This window comes from Syngnathus typhle, linkage group LG4 (assembly GCF_033458585.1).
Source record: "Syngnathus typhle isolate RoL2023-S1 ecotype Sweden linkage group LG4, RoL_Styp_1.0, whole genome shotgun sequence".
In the NCBI taxonomy this organism is placed as follows: Eukaryota; Metazoa; Chordata; class Actinopteri; order Syngnathiformes; family Syngnathidae; genus Syngnathus; species Syngnathus typhle.
In genome coordinates this window covers 20,850,083-20,877,834 of record NC_083741.1, presented here as the reverse complement: position 1 = coordinate 20,877,834, position 27,752 = coordinate 20,850,083, and the positions used below count along the sequence as shown (strand labels likewise).

At 45.0% G+C, this 27,752-nt stretch overlaps 1 protein-coding gene and 1 long non-coding RNA gene across 5 annotated transcripts; one reads left to right on the top strand and one right to left on the bottom strand.

Annotated features, from left to right (window-relative positions):
- Positions 1 to 1,589: 1,589 nt before the first annotated feature.
- Positions 1,590 to 27,086, bottom strand: igf1rb (insulin-like growth factor 1b receptor). 3 transcript variants are annotated; one of them, XM_061275794.1, is made up of 21 exons: positions 26,951 to 27,086; positions 20,895 to 21,452; positions 11,007 to 11,310; positions 10,089 to 10,225; positions 9,653 to 9,797; positions 8,734 to 8,942; positions 8,093 to 8,219; positions 7,764 to 7,999; positions 7,528 to 7,695; positions 7,257 to 7,464; positions 6,228 to 6,535; positions 6,021 to 6,154; positions 5,650 to 5,809; positions 5,472 to 5,568; positions 4,950 to 5,020; positions 4,574 to 4,803; positions 4,401 to 4,508; positions 4,094 to 4,253; positions 3,885 to 4,014; positions 3,583 to 3,717; positions 1,590 to 3,486 (listed from the first exon to the last, which is right to left on the bottom strand). In XM_061275794.1, exons 1-21 carry the CDS (start codon positions 27,039 to 27,041, stop codon positions 3,009 to 3,011), a joined length of 4,194 nt encoding a protein of 1,397 aa, XP_061131778.1. In that variant the 5' UTR covers positions 27,042 to 27,086; the 3' UTR covers positions 1,590 to 3,008. The 3 variants fall into 3 exon arrangements, with proteins under 3 accessions (XP_061131778.1, XP_061131779.1, XP_061131780.1); XM_061275795.1 differs by lacking the exons at positions 20,895 to 21,452; positions 26,951 to 27,086 and adding an exon at positions 16,719 to 18,400; XM_061275796.1 differs by lacking the exons at positions 20,895 to 21,452; positions 26,951 to 27,086 and adding an exon at positions 13,544 to 16,685.
- On the top strand, positions 22,003 to 27,674 carry LOC133152366 (uncharacterized). Of its 2 annotated transcripts, XR_009714112.1 has the most exons (4): positions 22,003 to 22,293; positions 22,403 to 22,497; positions 24,294 to 24,472; positions 26,963 to 27,674. It is a non-coding gene; the product is annotated as an uncharacterized LOC133152366 (long non-coding RNA). The 2 variants fall into 2 exon arrangements; XR_009714111.1 differs by having other exon boundaries at positions 22,009 to 22,497.
- The last annotated feature ends 78 nt before the right edge of the window (positions 27,675 to 27,752 follow it).

The window sequence follows — 27,752 nt, the reverse complement described above, 5'->3', positions numbered from 1 at the left end:
AAAATCCTGATGTAAGAGGTCGTCTTAGAAGACGTCAATTTAACTTCTGTATATCTTAAATGGTAATCCAAGTTGAAAAATGGTGAACAGTAATTTATAAATGTACACTTGTGACCTCCAAATTTAGTTTTTCCCTTTTTTGAAACCCATCTCCGACAATATTCCGACTACTTTTGCCATACGTCTTTTTCAGTAGTTTCGATTTTTTTCTTCTGGTAACGCAACGACTTTCCCGATTTCTATTACAGCTTTGATATTTTCATTACATATTGACTATTCTCAAAACATTTAGACTTTTTATGGCAATTTGATAATTTTTTCCGTGGAATGTTACAGCGGCATTAATATGCCAACTTTATTTTCTCAAATGACTTGTGGTCCTAATGCTCTCTTTATCGAATGGCACAAAAAACTATTTCCATCCAGATGTATCTCGAGTACACTGTCCCAGTCCAACGACATCTCTTACAGTTTAGACCCACAGTCACGCACCCTAATTAAACTTGGTCGATTATCTATGTGGTCATATAACATCAATATAATTCCCATGTTTCTGTGTTGTTTGGTTTGTGATTTGTAATTGTGAAGTTAAAGTAAAGCTCTGCCGTATCATAATTTGAATTAAAAAAAAAGACAACAGTGAGGTAGATGGATGGTTGAATGAAAAACAGAAAAACCTTCCCCCTTTCCCCAAAAGTATCAAAACCCCCTCAAAAATGTATCAAAACAAATAGAAAAAAAGTCTCCAGCCATTTCTGTACAGTGATTTACACACACACACAAAAAAAAACACAACTGGGCTGTCTAATATTTCTTCAATAAATCATACAAATAAATTAATTCAGCCTTTTACTTAGGGAGCAGAAGCATATTTAGCGTTATTAGCCATCTGTATACTGCCGCCATTTTGTAGGGTGATTTAACGATATTTTATTGTAGTGCGAGACTTGATGTCTTCATTAGCAATAGCTAGCTAGCCAGCTGAGTCAGCGGTCACATTTTGGATGCTAGCTGAAGAATAATTTTTTAAAAATGTGTAGTGTTTAAAAATATATATTAATGTCCATTTGGTAATGATTAAGCATACCTGTACAATACTGAAAAAATAATAATTTTGGGATGATTTGATTTTGTGTACCACACTCAAAATATCATTTTGTCGCAGTATATTTATGACAGCAAGTTTGAGGACTAGCTCGGTAACTAGTTGAGCAGCTAGTTGAACGTAAGAGGCTAATACAGCCTATCAATGTAGTAACAGTTAGCAAGTGAGCTAGCATAGCGCCTATCTAAAAATAAGAATTATTAAAATCTGGAAAGATTCAGGACCTCAAGGAGCAGCCAGCTTAGCGGCTAGTGTGACAGTTAGACCAAAACAATTTCATTTAACTTGTGGTTGTTGACATTTTTTTGTTTTATAAAAAATGGAAATGAGGGGACCACGTGGCAGCTTGTGCGCGACAGCTAGCTTAAAACGAGAGCGTACTAACATCATCAACTAACATCCATCCATTTGGTGGCGAAAACAGAGTACGGTGAAGAGGCGGCTATGTACAAATGTGTGTGATTTATATATATATATATATATATCTCATCAAGAATTGCGTGTTTATTTTTATTGACAACAGGGCTAACAATCCTTAACAAATAAAGCCCAAAATGGCAGCACAAACCTGAGATTGACTTGGGACTCTTTTCAAAGAAAAAAAAATATGAGGCGTACTTCTTTGAAACCAGCTCAGTTACATTTAACAAAAAAAACAAATTCAACCTGAAGGTCTCTTATATACTCATCAAGTCATATATATTTATAGAGAATCTATATTACAACCACAAGAGAAAATAAGGAATAGCAGCTTGTCTTTTCTTTTCTCTGTACAACATGAACATGGGGACCGTATAAAAAAGTAGAAAAAGTCTCACCCAAACAGACAAAAAAAAGGCTGGCCTAAATGCTCTTGAAAAACATTTAAAAAAAAAAAAAAAAAAAAAAGAAAAGCCTCAATAACACCACCGTGACTTGTTGTTTTGGCGTCGATTCGCAACAATTTGTGGCTCAGATTTGTAATGCCTAGACAACGTGGAGTCTCGAAATGGAAACTGCAATATCAAAATGATGTTTTGGTACGTTTTTGTTTTTCTGCATTATACAAATATTTTGACTTGGTAGGTAGGCTGTTGCGCCATTTTTTCTTGTTAAGTACCAATCTCAAAATCTCTGCCATTTTTTTGTACCGTTTTTTTTTATAAGTGACGTACCGTGTCGATTCACAGACCATGATGATTTAATGTCAGACTTCGATGTTGACACAAAATGGAACAACGGAATCGAGACCACACCATCATTTTTTGTCGAGTTCAAGAAGGTACCCATAAATGGACAATTTGAATGTTCTTGAACCCCCCCCCCTCGAAAACTATCGTCGTGTTATGAGGATTTTGTTTGTGTGTTTTGATATACAGTTGTGCTCATTGTTCGTACATCCAAGCATTTGCACCGTTTTGCTTTTAAAGACGTTTTTCCTCATTTTTCACGCTATTTTTTGTCGTCAACATAAATGCTCTTCAAAAACGACTAAAAGGAAAGTCATGGTTAGGTTGTGATTTTTTTTTTTTTTACTGTTTCGGTGTTGATTCGCCGCACTCGGCAACGACTTGTGGCTCAGATTTTGATGCCAGTACAAAATGAATCATCAAAATAGAGACCAGAGTATCAAAATGTAGTTTCTTATGTCGTTCCCACACCTACCAGCACTAAGGTGGCAACGTGGAGGACCTCCCTCTGTAAGTGCTTCTTCTCCCCGTTAAGCATCCATAAAGCCTGCCCAAAAATGGACTGAAATTATGTTTCTACTAAAAAAGAAAAAAAAAAACGTAAGATACCGTATATAAAACAAGCAACTCCCTCCAAGGTGTTTTTTCGGCAGCAAGGGGGCAGTGTTGCATCTAGTAGAACAAAAAAAAGGTGACGTTACAGCAGGATAGGTTTGAGTCTTTGCTCCGTCCAATCAGCAGGCAGATGACTGAGGGAGGGGCATGGCACGCTGGTTTTTGCGCCCCCCGTTCATGTGGGCGTAGGGTGGCAGCTCGTCCAGGGTCGCCTGCATGGCGGCGACGGAGTCGCTCCCGTTGGGCGGCGCTCCCGCCCCCGGCGATGACGACGTCACCCCGTTAGCCGCTTGGTGCCCAACAGGCTCCTTGTCCGTGCAGGGCCGTGCGGGCGAGTCGGGGGTTAGCGTGGGCCCGGGCGGAGGAGGGTGGGATCCGGGCGAGGAAGGCGTGTCCAAACGGACGTCATCCATGCTATCTGCGTGTTGCTGAGGCTGCGGCGGGGCCTGAGTGTCGGGCAGCCTGTTGTCGGCGCTGTAGAAGAAACTGACCTCACGGAAGGACGGCTCCAGCTCGTCCTTCACGCTGCCGATGATTTCCACGAAAGATGGACGCATCTTGGGGTTGTACTGCCAGCACATGCGCATCAGCTCAAACCTGCACGCAATTACAAATTGGAATAAAAACGACGTCTGACAACAATGTTGTGTGAATCGACAACAAAATCGTTTGAGGTCGAGAGAATGGACTTACAGCAAGTCGGGGCAGTTTTGCGGTTTGTCCAACAGGCCTCCCTCCATGACAAAGCGCAGCACCTGCTCATTGGACAGACCTTGGTAGGGTTGCTCCGCCAGCGTGGCGATCTCCCACAACACCACCCCGAACGACCTGAACAGACACATGTAGTTTTGAGGGCTTATGACGCTGACTGAATACAAAACTTGGGCCTGGAGATGAAAACATCATTGACGGCGAGATTTTATAAACTATCAAAGAGAATAGTAAATAAAATAGAAGATCTGTCATAAAGACCCATGCAAGTACTGCGCGCTTACCAGACGTCGGAATTGGTGGTGAAAACGCCGTCCTTCAAAGACTCGGGTGACATCCACCGGACGGGAAGCAGGCCCTTCCCGCCTTTACGGTAGTAGTCCGTCTCGTAGATGTCTCGGGTCATGCCGAAGTCTGTGAAAAGGTACAAGCCGGCATGTGTCGATCATTATCGAACGTCGGGAGATTGGATCGACGTTGTCAAACAAGTTACCTCCTATCTTGACGGTAAAGTCCTCCGCCACCATACAGTTGCGCGCCGCCAGGTCTCGGTGCACAAACTTGCCGGCGTTGAGGTACGCCATGCCATCGGCAATCTGGCCAGCCATTTGCAGCATTTTCTTCAGGGGCGGCAGGGACAAAGTGGACCACTGCTGTTGGAAGAAATGCAGAAGGGAGGGTGCATCAATGAAATGAATCAAGATTTTTTTTCTTTTAATTGTTCTCTTAAATATTTTCATATCCAGAGAATTTTTTTAATTTCTTCGATTGTATTTGCTGGCTGACTCGGTTGTCATTACCTCTTTCGGTCGGAGGGAGCGCAAGTAGCTCTTGAGGTCTCCCTGTGTCATCAGCTCCATGATGACCAGGGTGGGCTGGCCCTGAGACACCACCCCCAGGAGACGCACCTATCCAAAATGGAGGATGAGCCAAAGGTCTACCTATGACATGAAAAGTGTGAGTGCATACATACCACATGATGACAGTTGAACTCCTTCATGACAGAAGCCTCGTTGAGGAACTCGATGCGTTCCCTCATGCTAGCCGACTCGTTCACCGTCTTGATGGCCACCCGCGTCTCGGGTTCATCCTTCACCACGCCCTTGGCGATGCCTTCGTAGACCATGCCGAACGAGCCCTGGCCCAGCTCGCGGCTCAGGGAGATCTTCTCGCGTGCCACCTCCCACTCGTCGGGCACGTACACTGTGCGGCGGAGAAAAGCGGCTAGCCTTCAACTTGTTGTCAAAGTGACCATTTTGAAGTGAGGACATTTTCTGAAGGTCCATTTTGGGAACCACTTGTTGACAGTGACCTTTTAGTTTGACTGCATCCGCTTCGACTGTACTCACTTTCAGCCGCACTGAAGTATTCCGGGTTGACCGACGCGTACAGAACTCCATTTCCGAGCCGATCATTGTTCCTAGCAGCAACGAAATGCGGACTAATCACATAGAATACCAAATAGAAAACTGAAAAGTCATATTTCTGAGAAAAACAAAAATATTTCAGAGGCAGGGTGAGCAGTGGCTCATTTGCAAACACAGGACCTCCTCTCAAAAGTTTCAATTGGAAATAAAACAATTTGTCTCCATTAACAGTAAATTTAAGCAAATATTCACCTGAATCTAAAAATCAGCATAAGCAACAAGTGTCACAAAATAAATGGGTTTTTTTTTTCTTTTTAAATTCAGAAAAATGGCCAAAATATTTTTATTTTTTGGAGCTACGAATGATAAAAAAAAAAAAATACGTGAGATATTTGCTTGTGTTGGACAGTGTTGGTCTATTTACATGTTGATTAAAAAAAATGGACGTTTCAGTTTATGCAATCAGTAAATGTTTATAATGGCGACATCATCGCAGCAACGTACCTTTTCCTGCTCAGAGTGAAGAACACGGAGAACACGAAGCCGAGGAACAACATGATTGTGGGGGCGCATACGGCGACGTAGAGGAAATTATCAGGTTCTGATGGGTCAAGCACAGCCAATATTTCAACTTATGTCCCGTGTATTGATAATTAGGAGTCTGTCGCTGTGCGTGTCTTACGTTTGGCCACATAGAGATCGACCGGTTGGGTCCACGATCCGTTCCCAGCCAACGACGTCGCCCGGACCCTCAGCGAGTAGTTGCCCGGACCTAGGTTGGACAGGCGGATGCCGCGCTGTGTCCGATACAGCTGACCTGACACGCATTCGTGCTTCTCAGTCTGACACACACACACACAACCATTGGACCGTGAAGTACAGAGAGAGACAAGTACCGACATTTTTTCCAAGGTTGACCGCAATCCGTTTGTGGATGCAGGAATATTTTCTCCCCACATTATTTACTACTAATTTTAGCCATGACACGACTTGGGTCGAAGCAAAGAAAGGTGCTGATGCAGCAAAGGTGAGTATATATTTTTTTGGACGTACCTCGGTGCCCAGCATGAATTTTATCTCGTACATGAGAATGAGGCCGTTGGGGTGGGTTGGCTCGGGCCAGCGCAGGGACACAGAGTCCTCGTTGCTGTCCCAGGACACAACGCCCGGAATGTCATCTGCTTTTTCTGGAAGGGGAAACGGAAATAGACACTCGTTAAATATAATCCTTTTTCAATTCTACCCACGTTTTCCACTAACCTGCCGGTTTGGTTCTGGAGAAAACAAACTCGGCGGCGCTGCAACGCTGCACCTGCCGATTGCAGGCGTGGACGTCGATGCGGTACACGGTGAACGGCTGCAAACCGAAGATCTGCAGCTCGCGTTCCGTCACCGCCTGTTCCACAAACTCAAACTCTTGCTCCGCCGGCTCCGGGTCGGCGCCGCTGCCGTTGGCGGCGGCCTGCAGGGGGGAGACGGTGCTGGCGTTGGAGTGAGGCCAGTGCTGGCGTCGCGAGTGGGTGGCGTTGGCGATGCTGAAGAGATCTCGGCGGCGGCGATCGGGAGGTCTGAAAAAAGAAGAATTTAAAGAGCAAAGTTCAACATTCGACCCTGGAGGCAATTTAGCTGCTAGGCTGCATCCTGTAAGGTGCACCACCCAAATCTGTCACAAGGGGGCGGCAGTTTATTTCATTTTGACACTTTGATCAGCTTTGCCTGGTTTCGCATGTTTTTGTGTGCGTTTGTTTTTATTGTGCGTGTCTGACGGAAACAGGGGGTGCGCCATCTGTGTCGGTGCACCAAAGGGACCGTGTGGGTTAAAACGTTTCGGAAAGACTGACCTAGAGTGGGGGGGGAAGTAAGTTGGTTGTTTTCAATAAAAGCATCACAGGTCTGTTGTTGGTTATTTGCGAGCAGATGTCAGATGCAGTGAGGTTTGTTGTTTGCTTTGAAACTATCTCAAGTCATTCTGTGTGTGTGTGTGTGTGTGTGGGCTTGTGTTCCAGTGAGTCATCGAGTTGTTTTCAACGCTTTGCAGCCTCAGGGAAAAAAGGACAACTAGTGAGCAATTTTGTAAATAGAGTCACCAAAACAGCACCAGCCATTTTTGCGGCCACTCAACTTTGACCAAGAAGGCACATCCAGAAACAAAAGCAACATAATGGCGTTGAAAAAAAAGTTGGATAGGGGATTTTACACAGGACAGTAAAATCCCCCACTACACTAATCGAAGTGGAAAAGTTTGTTTAAATAAGGCATGGGGAAAAAAAAAAAAAAAAAAAAGCCCACCTAGGAGTGAAGATGGAGTTGTGCAGGAAGTTCTCAAAGACTTTCCGGTAGGAGGCGTCCGCGGCTTCCGCCTCCAGGTCCTCTACGGATTTGGGGCAAGGGCAGCAGGAGCCCTTCTCAGGACTGTCGGGGTCTGACTTGGTGGGCTTGGTGTCGTCCTCCTGGTCCCCCACCCCGACCGCCGCCATCCTTACGGGGATCTTCAAATCTGCAGAGGGAGACTTGTTGTCATTCCATTTCCAGCTTGAAGTTTCGAGCACTGCATCAGCACCTTTGGAGCAGTAGTTGTGTTGGTACAGTTCTCGGTCTTCGGCCTGTTGCTGCCATCGCACCAGGTAGTAGGTTTGATTGCCGTTGGGCGACACCGGGGGCAGCCAGCGCACCACCAGCTGCGTGGAGGAGTTGGAGTAGGCGCGCACGTCCTGAGGCATAGAGGGCGCTAGAGAAACAAAACAGATGCTCAAGTGTATTGCCAAAGCCACATTCATATTTCAATTTCATATTTACCTGAGGGGCTGGTGCGGATGTAGACCACTTTGCTCTTTGCGCTGGGAATCTGCTTGTCATCCACCATGAGCGTGATGGCCTTGACGAAGATGGCGTACTGCGTCCATGGCTTCAGGCCGGACAGCAGCACGCCGGGGTCGATGTCCTTCTCCTGGTGCAGCTCCACATCCACCATGTTCCAGCTGTTGGAGCCGCAGCCGTCCTGACCCTCGAACTCGGTGATGTTCTGGTACGGCCTGCGGGAAGGGAGACGGGTCAATCATGAGCGTACCGTCGTGAGTGATCATCAGGAGGAATCACAGCTGAGATCAGAAGAAGGGAGGACGTACGCCTCTTTGTAGTAGACGATAAAGCTGATGAGGTCTCGGTAGTCTCGGGGGCGGTAGCGCTGCCAGGTCAGCTTGATCCTGGTGCTGCTGGTGGTGTTGGACTTGAACTTCAGGATGGTGCTTTCGCCTGAGGGTGCAAAAGACAGTTCTAGGGCATCAAAAGGAGTTCTTGAGTTGACCTTAAAAGTCAAGAGACTTCAGGGTTTTTTGATGATGCGTTTTTTTTCTCGTTCCGCTCGACTCAGCATCCATTTGAAGAGCACAAGAGGAAACAAGATGAAAAGCAACACAATTGAACACATCTGTCGGATGGCAGCCGACAACGCAGCGCTATCCAGATGTTAAAATAACCGACGTTAACATTAGCTGAGAATCAGGGACGGAAATAGAATACAAAATTATACACACAAATATTGGACGAAATTTCTTGTCCATCTTCCACCACTTCCATAAACATCATTTAAGTAATGATGTGTAAAATTTGAACCGGTAAAACTCTGATCGCAAACGGCGAAGGGAGTCGAAATCGCAATAATGTCTGCTCTTAATGGAAAAAAAAAATCACGCAGTGGAACGTGCCAAACTAAGCTAGCGGCAAACCCAAGGAAAACAGGAAATATTTGGACGGCTTTGGAGCGTACAGCTGGCTCGGTCGCCGTTGTTTCGGTAGTCGCTCTCGTCGAAGCGCCCCGGAACGCCCGTCTGCTCCCACATCTTCTGGATCTCCGACACGCATAGTTTGGGGTTGGCCCGGAAGAACAGCTTCCCGCTCCGGATGGTGAGGTTGTGCTGCTTCCAGTCCCACAGGTACTGCAGCTGCTGGTTGTCAAATGCCGAGAAGGCGTACATGCTAGGAGGAAAGAAAGTTCTATTGAATCATCAATTCAAATTCAATTTGACGTCATTTTACGCCAGAGCACCTCAGGTGCTCAAAAGTATTTGGACCAAAAAGTGACTGAGCATATGTAACGAGCAGCACACGCTAGGCTACGTCAGCTCTTGCAATCCTTTAAATCTGACTTTTTAATTATGAATAGGGGACTAAAGTGGACAAAAAGGTGGAGATTTGCTCCTTCCACACTTTTGAGAACCACGACACCTTCTGAGATGCGCTTTTGCCGCAGACAAATCAAATCATGTGGCAACTCTGCAGCATTCTTGCTCATTACCAGACATTCCGATCCAGTTTGTTATCATTAATCATGGAGGGATGAGGAGAAAATAAGATCTGAAGAGAATTGGGGGGGGGGGGGGGGCGATGTGGCTTTTTATGATTCGCTGGGTACCACCCAGACTAAAGGAATGACTGCAATGTGGCGCCTTGGGACAGCAAAACTCTTGTGAACTCAAGGAGAAACAAGTGGAGGACGTTTTCCTGAACCGTTAAGACTGATTCTGCTGTTATCCTTATACATTTGAATCTTTAACCTTTTAGGTCCAATCGAAGATACAGTCAAACTTTTGACTTTTATCTCTCCTAAGCATTTAGCTCCATTGGACCCTAAAACTCAAAAATCACAACTGTAAACTTAAAAAAAAAAAAAGTATGCATCTTCTTACTCATCCAGGAGTTCCTCGCCGTCGATGTATCGCAGGCTACGCAGAAAGGCTAGCGAGCTGAGCGTGTGCGAGTGTCGTATGCGCACGTAGCCCGTCACCCTCTGGATCAAACCCGTGGAGCTCTCCAGCTCGGCCACCATGTTGTCTGTAAAGACAATGTCCGAAAAAACATTTCATTTTGAACACGGTCAGACTTTCTTCGTCTGCGTATTTATAGTTTGAAGTGCAGGAAATGACACGGTCCTCAGACTTTCCAAGGTCCTGGTCTAGACGCCGTGTGACATCAGCGCCGATTGTAAAAAGTGTTTTGCTCGCAAATGTTTGGACTACTACCTCAGAGCCACCGAGCGACAACTCGGCGCTCCTTTTAAGGTTTCGGAACGGTGAGACATGTTTCGTTATGTTTGACAAATGTCACCGAGTGGAAAGTACTCACGGCCTCTGCGGATATTGATGTGAAGGTTGCCTTTGATAACCGTACAGCCTTTCAGGGACTGCGCGGCATCCATGGAGTCGATGACCTTCTCCTCGCAGACTTTATCGCACAGACCGTCGCAGGCCGTGCAGGACATGCTGAAGACAAACAAACGTACAGTCTCCATTCACCAAATATTTCGAGCGCTGTGACGAGAATGGAGCGAAGCAAGGTTGTCGTGTTGCTAATGCTAAAATCTGGCCTTGCCCTTGTGCTGATTTTGGTATTTGCTGATGAAGAGATAAAAAATGAGTAAGCGCAAAACATATTTTAGGAAAGATAAATAAATTGATGTAACTACCGTTTTTTCCCATGTATAATGCGCCCCCATGTATACGTAATACGCACCCTAAAAATGGCATGTTTATACTGGAAAAAAGCCCGTACCCATGTATAATACGCACCCAAATTTTGACTCCTACTTAAGTCCGTAAACGTAAAATTATTTCAGAAAAAAGATCATCTTTGGGAACAACCAGATGTTACTCTGCCGGTCAGTATCACTGCGCACGCGCTAGCAAACTCGATGGCGGAGAAATGTTTCGGATTTGTGTAGGGTACATTGCGACAGCAAACGAGCAGGTGATCGAGCGAGCGTCTGATACGAGACCATTGTGTTCGTATGGAGCGTGTTTGAAGTGAACAGCAGAGAAGAAAGCGCATCTGTAATGGCGGCCTCCGTATCATATCCGGATTAAAAAAAAAAATAAAAAATTGTACCCATATATAATGCGCACCCCAGATTTTAGGACAATAAATTAGTTAAATTTTGCGCATTATACATGGAAAAAAACGGTAATAATAAACTGCTGGTACTCTCAAACAGAAATGCTAGGTGGGCTAGGCTAGGCTAAGCAGGCCATAACACGGCAGGCTCACCTGTTGGGGGCGGTCCGCGTATACCCAACGGGGCATTCGGACATGCACTCGCCCTGGTGGATGACGAAGCTGTCGAAGTCCGGCAGGTGGACTCTGGAGCAGAGCTCGGCGCTGACGCAGCGCCAACCCTCGAACTTGTAGGTGCCGGGCGGACAGTCGGCCACGCAGCGCCCCTGGTGGTAGTAGTGCACGCAGGCGGCGCAGGAGCTGTCGCTGCCGGCCACGGTGCAGCTGCCCAGGCATTGCGCGTGGCAGCACTCGCCGCTTGCCGTGCACGCTCGCCGCCCGCACTTCCCTGGGCACTCTGATGGCAAAACACAGAAAGGCAAACAAAATTGAATATGACTTCTGAAATTGCTTGCATATGAGTATTTGGAGAACTTGTAAAAATGACATTATCAAAAAAAAAAAAAAAAAGGGAGCACTTTTGGACAAGAAACAACGACAAGCTTCCCTGTTGAGCATACAAATTGCTCAATCTACCCCTGTTCCAATGTGAGGACAAGTACCGTATTTTCCGGACTATAAGGCGCACCTAAAAACTTAAAATTTTCTCAAAAGCCGACAGTGCGCCTTATAGTCCGGTGCGCCTTATATATGGACCAAATTCCTCAATTTAAACTGGCCTGAAGCATTGTGTCATGAAATCAATCATAAGTGGCCCGCTGAAGACTATGAATCATGAATCAAAAAGACTACGGATCATTATTTTGTGATTATAAAGTAATTTGTTGCATCTGAAGTTGAAATATAAAAGATAAAATGGAGAATGATTTGATTTGGATTAAAAATCTGACATGATGCATTAATGGTGCGCCTTATAGTCCGGTGCGCCTTATATAAGAACAACGTTTTAAAATGGGCCATTCATTGAAGGTGCGCCTTATAGTCCGGTGCGCCTTATAGTCCGGAAAATACGGTAATGAATAATAAACATGATTTACAGTCTCCAGGAGAAGTTAACGTCGTTGCAGTGCGTTCAACCTGAATTGAGGAGCACAAGTTTCAAAAAGATGAGATGATGATGTCATCCGCTTGCGTTATCCATGTAGGGGGTTTCACTGTTTAAACAGGCCACATAGTGAAGTCATGGGAAATGAGGTTCTGTTTAAATGATGTTGATTGATACGATGACGCACATGCCGCTTTCCAACGCACACTTGCGCTGAGAATGTTTTATTGAACTTTAAGAAATATTCCGTTTCGATCCTTGGGGAGCGGGGGACATCATTTTGAAGATTTTTGAAAATTTCACTGAAGACTCGTAAAAGAGGCTGGACATGTCAATCAGAGCAAGAAGTCAAGAAGGTGAGCATTTTTGTTTGGAGCCATCAGATCTCTTGAACTTTGATAAAGTTCAAATTCCGAATGAGCCCGAATGGAGCTCAATCGAAAACAGGAATCCCAGACAGACGTGAAGCTTTTTTTTTTTGTGGGCAGGTCGTGCAATCAATAGACGCCAAATGAAATAAATTCAGATGTCAACACAACAAACAAAGTCATTCCTTAACCTAAAAAAAATAAAGAAAATATATGAAGCCACAAAGTCGCCGCTGGACCTGCAGTCTTTCCGATTTAACGAGGAGGCTTCATCGGTTAATGACCAAGAGGTGACCTTCACCGGTCCACCAATCAGAAGCTTCCAAACTGTGTGGTCCCATCAGCCATTCAGCGGGCTGTTTTTGTGGTACGGCGTCTCTCTCTGGCACACAATGTTCCTCCTCTCCCCCCGCCCACCCTTCCTTACGCCTCCTTGAGAAACCCTGTGACCTTACGGTACGTTAAAAAAAAAATGGTGACAAACAGATGGGGTAAGGAAAAGGGCGGGAACCTGCTGCTATCCGCAAGTCGAAGACATAATGGATACCAGGTCTTTTGTGCTAACGTCTTGCAGGGCTGCTGCGCCCCAGGAAGAAATAAGGGATGGGAGAAGGTGGAAAGAAGGAGGGTAGAGGAGGAAAGTCGTTACACATGGCGCGGGCTTGCCTCCAAAAACGCTATGGGGGGGACTGCCAGTAGGGGGAGTTTTTCTCGTCATGGAAACAGGGTCAAACAGTCACCATCTTGGTCATCTTAAAATGTTTATGCAATTCATTTATTCTAATAGTCACGAGTTTAACATTAAGCGTCGTTTAAAATAAAATAAGAGGGCTCGCCGTTGAATGAAACACTCTGCTAATTGTTATATAAGAATATATACAAGTATACTAGTCAGCTTTTAATTTTTTTTTAAACTGCACTTTTTCATGCCAGAGCAGATTTTCTAGTAAAAAAACGTGTTTGTTTATTATAACGTATTTATTTAGTGTGTTTATTTATATTATGATAAATTCTGAGTGGAAAAACGCAGAGCGTCAATGCAAGCAAGCTGGATTCAATTGGGAGTTCCATGCCTGTGATTTGTTTTTGCTAAACTTTTTGTGTGGTGGTGCAAATTTGGATGAAAAAAAAAAATCAATCTAATCAGTTTTAGAATAAAAGAGATGCAACAACAAAATAGTTTTCCATCACTGCTGCATGACTGCCAGTGTGTTCACCTTTTGCCATTCCTTTGTGGGAGACCGACCGGTGTTGATCAAAAAGGATTCACAAATGCCTGCCCGGCGGGAAAGTATTCCGGGAACTCCACATCGGTCGGCGGCCAAACAGCAAGAATCTTTCTGGTCCGTTGCATCCAAATGAAGCTATTGTCGCTAACCCCCCCCCCCCCCAAATGTACGGTGAAAACAAGCAGACTTTTGCTCGTCGTCGATGGTGGTCTGTGTCTTCCTAATTTGTTCATGTTTGGTTCCCATCTGACGATGGTCTCCTGTTTGAGGCGGACATCAACACACCTGCCCTGATTAGAACGCAACACGAGAACATCCGTGTGGTCGCTAATTACGTCCTGATCCGATATTCTGCATCGTATCGGCTTTCGAGCTGGTTATTTTTTGAGTATCATGTCGAATGGGAAGCCAAAAAAATCTCGATGGTGATCTCACTGGTGTTGTTTACCATTGACCGCGTTGCCCAGGTGACAAACACGAACGGCAAACAGGCCATCGGGGAGCTTCCTGTCTGACTTTGTAATTATCAGTTACCGTCCCCCTTTCCCCGAGGGAGGACCGAGTCGTAACAGCCAAGTGTGGAAAACCGACAATCAGGCAATTCAAATTGAGATTTATAAATATCCAAAGTCATCGAGAAGTGGAGAGAAACACTTTTCGGTTGGTGTTTTATGAATAAAAGCAAAGATCAGGGACAACAAACTTCGCCACTGAGTCCAAAGTCATTGAACGCCACCGCTTGGGTCTGTTGACATCCGGAACTGTTCCTTGGCTGAAGTTCAAATCCTAATTAATGGTGATGGTTGTCAAGAGAATTTAGGAGAGCTTTCACAACTTGGAGCTCTCCGGAGCTCCGTCTCTTTCAAAATAAATGGGCCCATTTGGTTGTCTTGTCCGATTAGTAACCCTTTCCACCAATACCCGCAATTGTCTCGGGCGGATCGGTCCTGTGTAAATATTTTATGGAGGACTTCAACAGCGTCCACTGCGATGCTTTTGGGTTTTATCTTTTCCTACCTTGATGCTCGATAGCTTCTGGCAGGTCAAACACAAACACGCATTCCGCTTGACAACGTGCTACGTCTTTGCTGTCATTTTTATTGCTCGGAGCACTTTGGCGCCACCGTCTCATGGACGTGACCCGGCTCGGCTGGGTCGGTCGAGACGGGAGTCGTTAATTGGCTTTAAATGGAGATCCGCGGTCCGATGATGATCGTTAGCAGAAACGCCGCTAGCGGCTCGAAACGCTGAGCTGTCGCACGAACTGTCCGATGCTAACAGAGCCGGCTTTGTGCGAGACTGGAAAACAGTAATATGTGGGCACATTGTGTTTTCTGTCCATCGCCGGGCTGTTGCGGTGTTTATGGAGTCTGCGTCGGTGCTGTTTATTTTCCCAAATTTACTTGATTACTGGAACGCTCAGAGAAGCAAGGGGGCATGTGTGGAGATGTCCCGAACAGACCTGGAGGATTTGCACTTGGGTTTAGTTATTACTCACTCGCTGTTGATCGGAGAAAACGACTTCTGCGAGTGAAAAAAAATTACGTCTTACGAGCGAATAATGAAAATAATTAAAGCGTCGATAAATGAGCCTTCGGACGATGCTCTGTTGAACGGTGGATCCTCGCAACAATGAAATCGGAATTCTAAAAGTGATCATCATCAAACGGAATCGATACTCGGCATACTCGGTTAAATAGTGGCGTGGTTGGTGGGACGATAAAAACCAAAAACACCTGACGGACTCCCTCTCCCCTTCCTCCGCATTTGGGGTCGCCCACAGCGAGGAGGGCCTCCCACAGAAGGTCTGTTGGCTTCTTCCGGATAATTACAGTCAAAAGGAAACAGATGTGAAGCGCTCCTCGGACTCGAGGTTCCATTTTGGGATGGTCATTTGAGTCGTACCGGAGGGGGGGGGATTGCGGAGATGCCTACGATAAGACGTCTTTAGTGGCTGCAGGGGTGGTCTCTAAAATGTAAACATGCGGCTCAAGTGCGGAGCTCCAATGAAGGGCATGGCGTACATTTTTTTGCATTTGGCCCATTAGAAAAGCCAAGACTTGACACGTGCGGTCATTTCCTTTGTTATTTGTCGGCTAAATCTTCCCGTGTAATTCTTTGTAGCCAAAGCATCGGAGGTGCCGAAGAGAACCGATTCCGCTCGGGCTCGCCTAAACAGAGCCGGCCGGCGGGTCACCTTGTGAAGCGTGTTTGGGAAAACACATTTGCCAGATCAGCTGACGCCGCTGGATAAGCGCGAGACAAAAGACATTCCAGGCCTCCCCCAACTGACTGCCCTGGAAGAGACATGACAAATAAAAAGTGTTGTTGTCCATCCCGAAGCTGACGGCAATCTTTTCGAGTTCCCGTCACACCATCCGGGTAGTCCTTAATGTTTTAGGATGGAACATAATCTGAAGACATTCAAGTGTAACAGGATTAAGGAAAATGGCTGAAGGCAGTTTGCACTTGAACGCAACATATTTCCTTTCCGTCATGTGCGGTTAGAGTCGACTTAACTATTCGAATGCCGAAAATTCAAATTGAATGACAAAATACAAGCATATTTATATTGACCCATCTTTTATGAGACAACTAAATCCAAAATGGCTGAGGCGCATTTGATTGGATTCCCACTCACTTTTTTTTGGTGTTGACACGTTAAAGTAGACTGAACAATCCCTGGAATTTAATGGGAAGGACAGGGGAACCGGCATATAAGATTCCCATAAGGCCACGGCAGACTTCCCTGGCAACCTTAAAAGTCGTGCTCATGTGCGACTTATCACAACTAGACTCCAAGGCCTGCTTGGAGCCCAACCAGTCGACCTCGCCGGCTGCCATTCAGTCTACAACTCCGACTTGTACAAACATGACGAGAAATGTCACACTACAGCATAATCAACATCTGGAATTGTCAAAAATACAAAATTATAAAATGTTGTCCATCACTTTGGAAAAGTCAAATGCATATTATTTCCGCTACAATGCAACTAGCTCAACTAGCTTTAAAACACGATTACCCAACAACCAAGTCATGATTAAAAGATAGCAGCTTCGACTTTTCGCTATTTCACGTCACGCGAACAACTGAAAATGTCCAGAGGCCGCATTGAGTCGCCGCTGCGTATTTTCTTTGCAGCAAAACAAACTTTAACCATACCTCTGAGAAGACACTCGAGCCAGTCAGAGCTCATCACAATCAGACGGTGTTTCGCGGATCCCAATCAAAGGCCGCATAATTACAGTGGCCCCCGTCGCCGCAACCAAACCAGTAATGTTCTCTTTCAGGCATTCCACAGATGGGTGTGACTGTTCAATTAAAGTAGCCATGAATGTCCCTGCTTTACACAGACCGACCCTGTCATTACCAGCCCAATCAGCCTCTGCGAACAGGTCGCCGGGGTGTGGACTTAAAATACTAGGACAATACACTTGGCGTTATTTTTAGATGTCGTTTTAAAGCTCTTTGTGGACAGACAAAAACTTACAGCCGCTTTTGCTGACAATCAAACATCATTGCTAACTTGCCTCCCTTGTTAAATCGCAAATTAGCTGTGGCTAATCCCTTTTTTTTTTTTCTGTTTGTTTTTGGAAAGCCGGGTTCATTTTCACGGACTACACCCAACCTTGATGAACTCCAGACCTCTTCATTCACAAAATCCCTTCAATAGAACCGGTCCGCCGAAATGAAGTTTCTCAAAAAGCTGCAAAAAAATGCCAAGATCAAACCAAATTACGGTGAGGAATAATTTTTTTTAAAAAAAGTGATACCCATTCGTCAATTGCTACAACTTTTGGACAAATGGAGAAAACATGGAAGAGTGGTGGTGAACCTTCCCAGGAGTGGCCAGCCGGCAGAAATGAGCCCAAGAGCACAGCCGTGACTCATCTAGGAGGTCACAAAGAAACCCTGGACAACATCTAAAGAACTGTAGGCCTCCTTCGCCTCAGTTAGTCACTTTTCATGATTGGACTATAAGGAAAAGAGTGAGCAAAAAAAAAAAAAGAAGACATCCGTGGCAGAGTTCCAAACTGGAAACCGCTACTGACCAAAGCGAGCTTAAAGGCTCGTAGTATGAACTCAGTGACGTACAGAGAGGAACTGACTATGTTAAAAATATGAACTCGAAATAGAATAAAAGCCTGCATTTTCATTTTGACCTTAATTGAAACATTGCAACATTTTTCGATGTCGTCTTCTGGACACCTGGAACGGATTAACGACATTTCCATTCATTACAATGGGGGACGCCGATTCGATCAAACGCGGTCAAGGCAAGGAACAAATTAAAATTCAATGTGTCATTTAATATGTCTTAGAGGGTCACAAAAGAATCACTTTAATGGTTAGTATTGTTCCCGTACGATATCCAATGTGAAAACCAAGTTATGATGTTTCGGCATAGCCCGACTCGGATTACAAATAAACAACAAGGACGGCGCCAAACAACAAACCCAAAAGAGCAACGCTGACATGCAAACGGCGGTAAATGAAGCTAATGGCAGGCTGCGCAACAAGCAGAGCCCTCTGTTTTTATCCGTATTCCCTGTGGGTTGAGGTTAAAAATACAAAACTAAAAAGAAAAAAAAGGAAAAATCCCTTTCCCGTAAATCCCAGAGGACTTTCTTTGTACTTTAATGATGTGCTTTCATCTCCTCCTGAGATACAAAGCGCTGAAGGAAAAAAAAACAAAAAAACCCTCCCGTACTTTTCGGGAGGTGTTTACCCCGCATGTCGTGAGATGGGAACCTGACAAAACGTGAGAAAAGACACCGAGACGAATAGGGGACGTAAACACGGACGAATGTTGCCTTTGCCACAAAATAAAAATCAGGGGAAAAAAAAAAGATCCCCTGGAGCGCAAACCCACTTTCAAGCCCCGTGTCTTTTTTTATCCATGTCATACTTTTATGAATGAGTCCACGTTAAGGAAAACAACACTTGGGCTTTTATGGAGCTGATGAATGGACAACCGACTCCGGAAATAGAAAGGACTGAGGTGCTTTCAGACAAGAGAGCTCAGATAAGAACATAAAAGCAAATCTATGGCCTCTCAACAGTACTTGAATCTCATGATACGGTTTATCGATATCACATGACCACCCTTTTCGACTTCATCTCTTATCTACGCTAATTTCACAGTGCCCTCTAATGTTCAGACTGAGGTACTGCATGACTCAACTGTATTCATAGAGCACGTAATCGTGCCGGTGATTCACATAAAGATCAAACATAATTAGTTCTAATTACTATATTTACTCAACTATATTTATTGTCTATATTATTATAATATTTATATGGCCGCGCTAGCAACCGTCGTCATCAGCGCAACTCTTTTGCGTTGAGCGTGTTCAGTGTAACACAAATTCGGACAAACTAACAAAATGACACACAAACAAACTAACTAGCAAACAGACTAACAGTAATGAACAAACTAAAAAAAATGTGCGAATGGAACGCTAACCAATTGCGCTAACTAACCAAGTCGCACACACCCGCAAACACATTAACGAACAAAAAAAAACGTGAAAGCAAACAAACAAAATGGCCTAATTACAAACGCCATCGGGTGGCCCGCGATTGCACCCAGGCAGTCTTTGAACTTTTGAAGTTACGTCGGCCATGAAAATAAAAAAAGAATGACATCAGAGTACAAACGGGAGCTTTCATGGTGCCCAATTAGACACAGCGCACGAGCAGACAACTTCAGACTCCACAGCCTCCATATTTTTTGGGTCTCCTTCTTTACTGCTGGCTCATTTGCCGTACTAGCAGACTCCCTCTGGAGCCCAGCAGACAGTGTCTTCACGGGGTCCTGCTCCACTTCCGTTCCGTTTGGCCCAGTTCGCAGTCGAGCGACTACCAAACAAATACCGTCGCGGCTGCGAGTGGTATCGCCGGGCGCCGAGATGGCGCCTAAACACCTGCTGATTATTTGGACTCACAAAGAATCAACGCCAATCCCTCTCAAGAGACTGTTTGAGCGTTGCAACTCTTTGGCTTCCTTCCCCGCTGGCTGCCTTTCAGACAAACATCACGCGCCGCAGACTCAACAGACAAAGAAAATCAAATTTATCAGGCACCTTCCTGTTAAGCTTGACCTCTTTGTGTCTGGGTTATAGTACCGGGAGGATGTGTTGACAAAATATTGTGACAAACTCAAGCCCGAGTCCACAGACTACCACCCCGGAAGTCAATTTGGACAACACACGATTGTTTTCCCCAAAATTCCAAAGCTCAAGTTCATGCGCCGGGCGCTCCGCATTTGCATCCTATGCAAACCCGAGCCTGCTCTGCGACTCTGGCGTGGTCACATGAGCGAAAACATCAACATGCTGAGTCCGCAAGCGAGGCAACTGGTCACCAGGGAAACACTCGAGACACGCACACACATCTGCTCGACGGCACAGCAAGTCATTGCAAACGCCGCAGTCATAAAAATGAAATGAAAGGCGATGTTCATGTGGAAGGCGACACTGACGAATAAAACTCGAAAAAAACAACAACTAACAAACGTGCAAGTGGACTAATAAATGAGAAGAAAATAGCTCATTAACCAACGGACTACCCAATGAGCAAACAAATATGCCAAGGGGCTAACCAACAAGGGGAATAATAATCAGACCATCAAATAAGCTAACAAATGCGCTAACGGGCTAACAAGCGCACTATATTAACGATGCTGTAAATGCTTGAGCTGGACCAACAGAGAGTCATCCACAGTCACAGAACGTCTGCTGATAGCCGAGAGCCAAACCCTGCAGTCAAAGAGAAACCGAGAGGAACCGTTTGCGTCGAGGTGTTTCATTAAAAGCATTTTACTGGAGCGGCTGAGAACAATCGTGCAACGTAAGCGTGGGTCCATTTGACAGTTTGGCATGGTTTCAAGAAGTCAACGTTTAAATAACCTTCAAGACTGACTGTCACTGTAATAAGCTTTTCTTTTTTTTCCTTTTATGAGGGGAATTCTAAGCAGGGAACAATATTGAATAAACCACCTGTTTGACGTCAACATATTTTTGCCCTTCTGGCGAGCAGAGAGGGGAGGGGGTGAGCACTTACGCACGCAGGACAAGGAAGAGGGAAGGAGCGAGATGAAAGCGTAACACCGTTGCCAGTTTTGTTCATTGTGCATTGTCCTCAAAAATGGTGCCAGCTGGCACGAGTTAGCCCCAAGACTTATCTCTTTATTTTAACTTAACAAGGTACACATTTTTTTTAATCTCCTCGACTAAATAGTTGATGTTTTGTTGAAAATTAAAACAGACTGTGTTAAAAGAACGGTTATCATACCACGCCGAGTTGGACACCATACACAAAAGAGGTCCGTCTTACCTTTCTGGCAGTAGTTGGAGTTCCAGCAGCGGTAGTTATAATTGTTGTTAAACATGGTCTTGCGGCACTGCGGGTTGTTCTCCATGATGCCCGGGCAGACGTCGCTGCACTCTTTGGACTGCTTGTTTCCGGCGATGAAGTTGTTGAACTCGGCGTCCATGATGAGCGACCAGTCCACCGAGTCCAGGTAGCACAGCTCCGGGTTCTTCTCGATGCGGATGGCGCCGCGGGTGATGTTGCGCAGGCTGTACAGGCCGATGTCCTTCAAGCTGGTCATCTCGAAGATGACCAAGGCGTAGTTGTAGAAGAGGTTGCGGCCGCGGATCACGGCCAGGTTGGGGAACAGCGTGCTCAGGCTGTCCAGGCCGGAGACCCGGAAGAGCAGCAGGTAGTCGGTGATCACGGTCAAATTGGGGAAGCTGAGCGAGCGGAAGATCTCTTGGTTGTTGTTCTTGTCGCCGATGAGGAGGATCTGCAAGTAGCCCTCCACCACCGTGCAGTTCTCCAGACGGCGGAATTCGCTGATGTCGTTGCCGATGTCGATGCTTGGCCCGCAAACTGCGGGGTGGAGACATTTTGGGAAGACCGTAAATTAATGGTGGACTTTGATCGAACAAACCAGCACATTCATTAATAAACATATGGACTACTAAACCAATCAACTAACAAGTGAACTAACTACTAACAGTCTCAGCTATAAACTAACTCAGTAGAAAATTAATATGAGCAAAAAAAAATAAAAAATAAATCACAGTAAATTCAATTTTCTTCCAAATAACAAACACACATTTAAAAAAAAAAAAAAAAGTGTTATTGCACGCTCCACTATTTATTTACATTCTTCAAAATATAAATGACTTAACGTAACCCAAAGAAAACAATGAAGTTCATTCCTCAACTGCAGCGCTATTTATAATGCCAGTCTTATCCAATACATTTCCCAAATATTGACAGTACACTTGGCCCGTGGACTTGTTGACAGAACACGTTTGCCAGGCGTGACAGAATAAATACGACGCTCAGGTTCAATTGGAACGCTCGCTGGAAAAGTCCGGCTCTGCCTTCAGCTCATTGTTTCCCGTCAGCGTCCACCTCCAATAACGCTGCTCTGTTGATTGACTGACCCCGGCTCGTTAAGACGTCGACAAGGCGCCACATTAAAAGGAACGGCAGATCAAAACACTTGTGGAACAAAAGAAGGAGAACAGATTTTGCAACATTGGTTATTCATGTAACAGGACCGGATCGGGGAAGTTGTTGCTTAAGACAAGCTCGCGGAAAAACATGCTAATACTCGCATTTTGCTACACGAATGGGCCTGTTTGATTTTAAAATGTTTATTAGTACTCCGATTCTACCAGAACGGAAGACAGGCTGGTTCAAAGTCAACAAAAGCCGGGTACGGATCGACGCCCTCATATTCTGCCCAGGTGTGATAACTGATGGAGCGTTTTTTTTTCTTTTCTTCTACTCCCACCTGCATACGTCGCTACAAACACGGCCCACAGAAATAACAACCGCTAGAAACTTAAACCCAGTAAGTCATGAAGAACCACTTCTCGGACAACTCGTCTTTGTGACAGTGAGCCCGTATCGGTTGAGGGTAAGTAAATATGGGAGCGATTATAAGATGAGGTGGTGCCAAAGGAAGCAAGCTATTTTCTTCTTCTAACATGTTGGACAGGAAGACAAAACGTTCCCTCACGACTGGAGGCGGGAACACGTTTTGTCTCCGTTTGAAAAGAACACACCGAACCTTCCTGCTGGCAACCCACTCCGTTTCTGAGCTGGTCGAGACGCTTTCGTCAATTATTTTACTGGAAAAGATCCACACGACGCTTTGATAATTCTTTACAGCCCGACCAAAAGTTTGCTATTGTCGTAAATTGATGAGTGGACCTCTTCGACGGATGTCTTTTCGTCTTTGAAGGCAAACACAAAGTAATTCATGGTCTGAATTAATCTGGAGAACCGAAAATTTGAACCGAGGCCATTTTCCACCGTGTAGCACTTCTGGGTCAAACGGAACATGTTCATTCATACTGATTTTTTGTTGTTGTGGTCCATTCAGGAGTGGTTAACATGTCTGCCTCACAGTTCTGCCGTCGGTGGTTTGACTCTCGAGTTTGCATTCGGCATATTATCTGGGCTTTTTCCGGATACTCCACATTGTCGAAACACGTACGACAGGTTCACTGAAGAGTAAAAATTAATGTCCATATAAGCCTCGTGATTGGCAGGCAATCAATCTAGAGGTGGGATATGACAATCTGAAGATTCGGGAACCCTAAGTTCTCTCTCCGTTCACGCGATTCCACCGCCGTCCTGCAGTAGGAGCACAAAAGCACGTTTTGTCGTGCTGAAAAAAAAAAACGGCGCAGACAAAGTGACCGCTTTCAACCCCTAACCAGGCAAGTGACTTTAATGTGAAGAAAAAAAAGTTAAGGGACGCCAGGCCCGGTGACTCACAGCGTGCCCTGCTCCGAACGTTCTTAACGTGTACGCTCTTTGTTTGCATATGTTCTTTAAATTGGGACCGACTGGCTTTGCACATCAAGACGAAGAGGCGGGCAGCTTTTTTTTCTTCTTCTTCTTCCTTCTTCAAACAAAAGCCGCTGAGAGTTTAGATTTTCTCTTTAGTGTGCTATTATTAAAAAAAAAAAACTTTAAAGTGCTATGGCAGCAATGTCTTCCTCTATAATCAACTTGTCAGCGCATCTTATCAACAGCCCGCATACCTGTTCAGACAAAACCCGGATGTGTGTGAAACGGCGCGAGGATGTTCCCAATGTGGTGTATACATGAAATATTTGGATTTCAATCAGGTTTTTAATCCCCCCCCCGCCCCCCATAAAAAATGTGTCTATGTAAACAGTGGTATGTTATGTCATCGTCGCCGCGTCTTTCACAGGAACTGCTCCCAGTCGCGTTAGATGGGAGTGAAAACCACTGAAGGGGTTTTTCGGCGGCCTGATCGCCGCTCTTCAGTTCCCGTCCAGCTGAGTACACAAGCTTATCTAGTCAGCCTTCATCACATATTTACTCCTGATAACCTTCTCCTCGCCACCGATTGTCCGCGGCCGATCTAGAGGAAATCCACAAGGATGCACTCCAACAACATTTAGCGATAGGACCCTTGAAGATTTACTTTTTAATCACAATTTAAAACAGTTGCTATTAATGTCTGGAAATGTTTCATCGAAATACGCAAAGCACTCTTGGCGGTTTTGGGAGACTCTCACGGAAATCTTTTGTTACGGTGACACCTCGGGGCGGCGAGATTTGTTGAGCCTTAAATGTGAACCGCAAAGCCTTCAAATCTTTGACAATTTACCGATTAATCCACAACGAAACGATTGGCGAACCGACCGATGATTATTTGAACTTTTGTGTTTTTAGTATACAACTCTGTCTTCTGAACATCTCACCCAGAAAGCATCAAAGGGACGGAGTTAAGTTACCGTGAAGTAAGCGGAGCCATTTAAATCAGAAAGAGCCGAGTATCTGAGGCCAACGTTTCGGTGTCACCATTCTCTGAGAACGCTGCCAGTGTCACTTCTCTTCGTGGTTTTATTCTGGTAAGTTTCTACCCCATGTTTTTGTTCCCAGTCCTGCTGGCTTGATGGAGCTTCTCAGACGTACTTGATGGAGTTCACATTTCATTTTATGTAAGACTACAATGCTTAATTAAAGGAGTTTTGACGTGTTCTCAACACGTATTAAAACGGGTCGACCTCTGTCTACGCTTGAATAGTTAACCAAAATGTGCCCGTTGAGATTCAAAATGTTTGATGAAGTCGACACTGTTGAATAAATCGTTCCGGATATAATTGATCCCTACGGCTCACCGTACAAAGAAGCTTTCCGCCCATTGGTGCGAGAATAAAACACAGGATAGTGACAACGGGGTGAGAACTCGGGTTCGTCCTGTGACGACGAAAAGACGTAAACGCACCTTCTCACAAGCTCCTCACTCTTTCCAATCAACAGAACTCAGTCTGTTTTGCGTGTGAATGTACTTTGGCTTGTTCTATTTTAACCCAACCCCCCCCCCCCCCCATACCCGGTTAAACCCCGCCAGCCTGCCCCTTCACACAGTGCCTGTGAGAGCGAGCGGGATGAGGCTCCGGTTCGCAGTAGAGATGGCAACGTGAAGTATTTCCGTCCGTCTTAAAACAAGCCCCTTGTAATTGATTAGCTCATTGACTATCGCGCCTTAATGGTTTTGTGTGTAAGACATCAAAGTAGCAAAAGGGGCGGGGGGGCGTAATGGGGGTGTTGTAAACAGAACCGAAGAAAGTATCGAGTGGTGACTAACGGGGGAAAGTCATGATTGTAAAAAGGGGTCGGACAGCAAGACTTTGTGACCATAGTAGGGGGGCGGACTGGGAAGGGGTAATCATGATGGGGCAAATCTCAGGAAGTCGCAATGTTCGATACCACTTTGATACCAGTACCTAATTCTTGAGTAGTGACCGATACCGCTTGTATTTTGATATATAAAATCTCCAGGGGAAAAAACAACAAACAAAAGCCATTTTCTACTCTACGAATGTCTAATTTCTGGTTCCTCACCATAAAATCGGCCTGAGTAAGGCTGGAACCGATACTGATAGCTAGTATCGGTACTTGCCCATTTCTAGTCCGAAGCGTGACAGGTGGTAAAGCGAAAATTTCTAACCGCAATAAAGGGGCGATAGCAGAAAATGGCCAAAGTCAAAGCATTAAAATCGATTTGACTATTCCCTATTTTCCATTGGACAGTGACAACATATAAAAGCAGTGTCAGTTTTGGTTGAATATTTGTTTACAGCATGTCGTCGCCACTTGAAGAACCGAACGTTTGGCGTATCAATTCTCTACCTGTTCGTTTCGACACTTTTTTTTTTCCCCTTGCCATGGTCGGTCGCTGCATTTACGGATACCTTCCACGTTTTTGTGGATGCCGCTTCAACCACACAGTGAGTCAGAATCAACAGAGTGGTTTTCATCCGCAGCCTGACTGACTTTCTCCATTGAGTCACTGACCAGGCCGCTCATTTCAAACTTCGTAAGGCACATGTATGGGAAGCCATATGTGTCGGCATGGATTCCTTTCATTTCCTCGGGATGGGTTCCCCCAGATTACGTGTCTCTAAATGGGTCTTCCAGTCAGTTTTTATTAAATTACATATTTTCAGTGTTGAACATCTTAATGCAAACGGCAATTAACTTATTTTTAAAATTGCACGAGACTGACTCGAGACATTATTTTTACATCCAATCCCAGTGACTCCCTAAATATTGGGTACCCAAAATGAATTAAAGGACACTTTTTTGGGGATTGCCAAAAAGTTTTGTTTTTTTTAATCTTAGACTCTTTCACTACTTTTTAAATGTACATGACAGATTTTCCAAAGTAGGATTTTTTTTTCAAATTTAGGTTTCCACAAATGCGAGTCTAGTGGACCTCAGTGATTACATTTTTTACCCTCATTATATTTATTTGACATTTTTTATGCAAAAGCACCCTTTGCACCATAAAACAACAAAGTGTGTCGATATTTTATTGTTTGCGTCAAACTTTTTGGTGCTGTCTTGAACTTGTGCATTGAAAAAAAAAGTATAGTTAATAAAAATAAAAAAAGACAAAAAAAAACATGTAATTTGCCATGAAGTCAGTTTAGTCATTTCTATATTTTTATTCCTATACTTGAGGTTTCTTCAAACTTTAGAGACCCCAACACGAGTGATAAAGGTCACTTCAAAGTTGGTCTTTGATATTCTTTTTTTTGTAATCGGATACAATGAAGATAAATGAGCTCACAAATCATTAAAGCGCGCCTCAATCACGTATAAGAAACCCAAAAGACATCAAATGACATCATTATTGACATCATTGGAAAAAAACGTGACTGTGATCAAACCACAACAGTCGCCGGTGCACCGTCTCCCAATTCGGAAGGTGGAATAGACTGGCCTTTTAAAAACCATACCGCTTCTTGCGTTTTGTTTAAGTCGCTATTTGAGATGTTTCTATCAATATGTGTGTAAAAAAATAAAGACTTTGGACTTACTCTCTGTTACAGCAGGTCGGAGTGAGGACAACACGGCCAGCATCAGACCCCAAAACAAGGTCAAGCGGCTCCTATCCATTCGAGCCCTCATTCCGGGGACGTAAATCCTCCGCCGAAAACCTGCAAATAAATACGCCCGTCGAGTTGGAGGGTGAGGGGGGGGGGGGCGTCCGTGGAAAACCCACTCCGGGTTATTTCTGGGCGACTCGTGAAGGGGAGAAATGAAAGCCTTTAGAAAATCTTCAGCCAGCGCCTTTTAGCCGTTAGCTGGCTAATGGAGCTAATGGGCTAGCAGCCACGCGCTTGCTCGCAGAATCCCGCTCGAAATTCTGTGGTTCAATACTCGCCCCGGTGTAAATCCGTTAGGGAGCCGCTTAAACGCCGGTGAAAGGTACGGCGCGTAGGTGAGGGGGGCGGAACGGAGACGGTTAAACGGGGAGCGGCGGGGATTCCTCTGTAAGCCGCATCTTCACGCTCCATGTCGTGGTGGTGTGTGTGTGTGTGGGGGGGGGCAAACGCATAAAGTCCCGTTATTGGTGAAGGTGGTATGATCAGGAATCAAATCTTCCCTAGAAAACTTGGATTACATGTCCCCAAAAAACACAATTCTGTGGCGTGAAAAAAGCCAATTTTCTTTTATATCTCTAAAAAAAAAAATCATCCGAATATCCCGTGTTTTTCTCTTTTTTAGGAGACCGCAGTCTCCCTCTCCTCCTTCTTCCTCCTCCCCCTCCTCCTTCAGCCGCTCATTATGCACGGACTCACCGCGTTGTTGTTGTGGTTGCAATTCATCCTCTCGTGC